The sequence below is a fragment of the Antrostomus carolinensis genome, unplaced genomic scaffold (genome assembly GCF_000700745.2).
Source record: "Antrostomus carolinensis isolate BGI_N321 unplaced genomic scaffold, ASM70074v2 scaffold984, whole genome shotgun sequence".
Lineage (NCBI taxonomy): Eukaryota > Metazoa > Chordata > Aves > Caprimulgiformes > Caprimulgidae > Antrostomus > Antrostomus carolinensis.
Genome location: NW_010311206.1, coordinates 20,259 through 24,891, shown reverse-complemented (window position 1 = coordinate 24,891; position 4,633 = coordinate 20,259). Strand labels below are relative to the sequence as shown.

At 42.1% G+C, this 4,633-nt stretch overlaps 1 protein-coding gene across 1 annotated transcript; it reads right to left on the bottom strand.

Moving 5' to 3' along the window:
- Positions 1-371: 371 nt before the first annotated feature.
- On the bottom strand, positions 372-1,505 carry LOC104523914 (actin-85C). Its single transcript, XM_010166644.2, has one exon. The coding sequence runs from the start codon at positions 1,503-1,505 to the stop codon at positions 372-374; it is 1,134 nt and encodes a 377-aa protein (XP_010164946.2).
- Positions 1,506-4,633: the final 3,128 nt, after the last annotated feature.

Below are 4,633 nucleotides of genomic sequence, written 5' to 3'. Positions count from 1 at the left end.
CCCCTGAGCCCTCTATTTCTCCATCAGAAGTCTCTTTCCACTCTCAGGAAGTTTATGGCAACTGGCAAGGAGCCAGCCCCCACGGGCATGGGATGGAAATGACTTGTTCTCAAGTGTTTAGGAGTCTGACAAACTGTTCACAGTTGTAATAGAAATCAGCACATTTCCAGAATTAAAACCAACATCTTGGAAAGCAAAAATGCTCTGAAAAAGGACTTTTTTTAAACAAAATGCACAAGGGACCTTTCTTTAGTAAGCTATATAAATAACTTCCTATAAATCAATTATTTTTGTACTGATTTATTAACTGCTCTCCAGCTGTTCAGATTGGCACTTAAAAAAAAAATTCCTGGATGGTCCTACTGAGATTTTCAAAAGTATTTTCTCTGGAGTACTGTTGGTCCAACCTCACTGTATTCTTCCCTGGTAACCCACATATTCCTAAACCCTCTTAAACTGGCAAGGATGGAAGCACCAATCCACACAGAGTACCTCCGATCTTGTGGCGAGATGATCTTGACATGAGTTGAGTTGTGAACTCTCATCTGGAGCTCCTTCAGAAATCTCTCCTTGAAACCTCGGAAAAGAGTTGATCCACCAGATAACAGCACGTTCCTTAGGATGTTGGACTGGATATGCTCACAACACTTGGTGATGCTCTGGAGGACCATCTCCCCAACTCCTGGCCCTGGTATTCCTGCTTCTGCAGGCACAAAAAGAGCTTCAGGAGCTCGGAATAGCTGGTCTCCTGCCTTGACAGCCCTTCCGTCAGGGAGAATGTACTCACACGTAAGTTTTTCAGACTTTTCCTGCATCTTTTGTCTAGGATCTAAAGCAACATAGCACAGCTTCTCCTTCATATCCCTGACAATTTCTCTCTCTGCTGTGCTCACGAAGGAGTGTCCAGTCTCCAAGAGGAGCCTAGCAAGGTATTCGGTTACACCTCTGCCTGCAAAATCCAGCCTGGTAATGCCACGTAGCAAGTAACGGCCTTTGTAGACAGGGACCGTGACGGTGACACCATCACCACTGTCCAGCACTAGCCCAGTTGTGCGGGCAGAAGCATACAGTGCTGTGAGCGCCTGCAGAGTCACAGAAAGGGCAGGCACCTGGAAGCTTTCAAACATAGTCTCAGCCATTTTTTCTCGATGAGACAAAGGATTGAGAGGGGTCTCAGTCAGCAGCGCTGGCCTTTCACTCGGTTTCATTTTGAGTTCTTGTTCATATAGATAGCTCCAAATCTTCTCCATGTCATCCCAGGATGTAACTATCCCATTTTCCATTGGGTAGGTAAAAGACAAAATGCCCCTTTTGGACTGTGCTTCTTCCCCGACATAGCAGTCCTTATGACTCACTCCAAACATGACAAGTTTGAATTTGGGGTATCCCACAACTGTAGAAATAACCGAGCGTGGTGCCTGTTCCCCTGATAGACCAGCCTTACACTGTCCAGAACCAATGTCAAAAATCACCGCGCAGGTGTCTGCCACAGTGGAGTCAGGCATCTTGCACAGGATGGTGCTGCCCCTGGCAGTGGCTGCTGGCACAGGGTGAAACGTTCCAGATCCCCCAGCCACAAACAGGCACCACCCTGATGAGCTCACAATCCTCCACAGCTGCACCAGCAACGCTGCTTCCTCCAGGGAGCTGGCAGTGTGCAGCATTCTGATTCAGGGCTAGTACTTGGAAGTGAAACTGGGTGTTCTTACTTCCCAGATAAATTACAGCAGAGAATCAATGAATTCTTTTCAGACCCTCAGGCACAGAGAAGGGTTGGTTACAGTAATTGCATTTGCATTGATTTATATTTGGATTCTGTTTGGGGTTTTGCTGGGTTTTTCAAGGAAACATTTTTAATGAGGTAAAAAATAATGTGAAAGCTAGTTTTAGAATACAAAATCCAGATATTTCAAAGATCTTCAAGGGAAGAATCTCCCAGCACATGAGTTATGCTATTCCCAATATGACTCCAAGGCAGGCTGTGAGTCAGTTAAGGAGCTACTGCATCCCTGTGATATGTGCACACCGTAAATTCTGTGGTGGGGAAGGGGAAGGGAGATGATAAACAATAAGATCCTCATTACCAATGCTTTAGTGGCATGTTTTTTGTTTTGTTTTGTTATGTTTTTTTTCATACCGGTTTCATCAGCCAATAAATGCACAAGCAGCTGTAGCACCTTTTAGGCCAGTCAGCTCTCAGCAGGTTTTCTTGCGCATGTGTTGAAGTAGCAAGCTATTCACTTGCTCTGACATTCTTCTTAAAAGTATTTCAAGTGAATGACAGCTGCCCCAAAATCCTTGTAATTATTCATGGTGATCCAATTTTGTTTGGCAGGTGAGGATGGAGTCCCCAATCCACACGTAATGTTTTCTCTCAGGGGGTGCAATGTTCCTCACAAACATGCCAGCAGGCACCTGCTGCTACTTCTCCTTCAGGTTCCTTTCCTTCAGGCCAGGGAAGAGCATGGACACACCTGAGAGCAGGATGTTGCCATAAAGATTCCTGTGCACGACGATGTCACACTTTGTGATGCTGTTGAAGATTGTTTTGAACTTCAACTCCAATGTTTGCAGGCACTAAAAGGGTCTCTGGTGCGCAAAAGAACTGATTGCCTATCTGGATTATATTGTTGTCAGGCAACTGTGTTCTTTTATTATTTCTTCTGTCTTTACTTTCATTTCTTGGATGGGGTTGTGGTGGTGCAACCCCCTAGGCCACTCTGAGATCTCAGGATAAGCCCCTTTTTGCTGTTATCTTGGTTGCAAGTGCAGTAACCTGGAGCTGGGGTGGCCAGGCACCCCCTGGCCACACCTAGGCCACCTGCTGCCTGAATTGTCTACCAGAATGACTCAGCACAAATTATGGCCAGAATGGAGAGTATTGAGGGAAACCAATCATCTCGAGATGCTATAAATAGCAATCCAAAGGAGAGACCTTATGAGCTCTCCAGGACTACAGCGGGCTGTGTGACCCAGTATCTCCCCCTGAGTTGGGATGCCTCTCAGGGTGGATTTAGCGAGAATTGAAATATCACTGTCCACGATTTTGCAAGGACTCAAAGGTCTGATTTCATGAAGTTCACCAACCATCCATTGATGAATGCCAGCACACAAATGTGAGTAATTAATGAAACTCACAAAAAGTTAAAATTTATTTCTATAAAAAGTTGATAGAGACCACATGAAAAGGAAGGAGCACTCAATCTTGCTTAGAACACCAGTACTTCAATACTTGTGTATAGTGTAGTCCTTCTCTCAGGCCACATGGATCCACACAAATATTTATGTGTTGACACTGGTTCATAAGCTCTAAATGACAAGGACACTAGACTTCAGGTGAATCTGAAGTTAAAGCTAAATGGAGAGATAGTCTTTCAGTATTTTCTATCAAGAAACAAATTTAAAAGTCAGTTAAATAGCACAAATATGTTCTCATATTTTACTATAAGACAGTATTTGCAATTAAAATGTACACATCAATAAAATGTAATAAAAACCAATTCCTTAGGGCTCCTGGATGTCAGGTTCTCCACGAAGGACAGTGTTCTATATTATTTCTTTTAACTTGAAAAAAATAGAATAGCAGAAGTGTACAGTAAAATAAAGGTTGTATCCAACTTTGAAATTTTCCTCACTGAAACAATCAAGCCTGACAAAATCAAAGGTAAGGTAATCACTTCAGTTGCCCACAACATAGTTGGAAGCAGATATAAACTTTCTTGTATAGATACAAAGTCTTGCCTAATGCAGAGAAATACAATAAAAAGCAATTGCACTGATTCTGAAGCTTGTGCTAATTAACAAATTACTTTATAGAGCTACCTGAGAGGTAAAGTCTATTAAAAAATTGGTATTGTCACTGAAATCAGGAATAAACTTCTTAACACCAATGTAGTCTTAAGAAGCAGGTACCTCTTTATTACGGGACTGGATGCACGGGGGATCGCTCTGCCTATCGTGCATACTGACTCATCTCTCTACAAAAGCCTTATACTATCAAAACATGCATATTCATTACTTTCCAAGAAGTCATTAACATATTCATTACATTTCCAGGAACTTATTAATATATGTAAATGTTCCTTTTGCATGTGCACTTTCTCTCTCTGGTGGTTGTCACGGTCTTCTGGTGGTCATCATCACTGTGTCCTTTGGTTGTACTTTTCATTTGCACATACACAGTTCTTTCCTGGGCCTGTTTCCAACACTTCTGTCTGCCTTGTCCCAAGGAGTTGGCTCAACATATTCTCTTGTCACATGCCAGTGGTCAGTAAAACAAAGAGTCTTAATGCTTCAATGAACATTAAGGTAATAAATTTCGTTTTCTGAAATTCTGTGACGAAGATACATTGTTCTTAACTCCAGTACTAAGTTAACGATTAGAACAGGCCTGGGACTTTACAGTCTCTTCTTGGTGAGGTTTCTATGATTACTTAGTTCAAAGCTAACAATCCTAACGTATACATTATGCTTTACAATTTTCTACTTCTTAATTAAACTCAACTCTTCTATATAATCAAATCTTGATTACTTTGTCAAGTACTTGCAACACTATGACAATCTAGTCTGACTTTGCAAACAGTCAATTTAGCCAATTTAGAAAGTTAGCTTACATGCCAAAAAAGCTATAGGT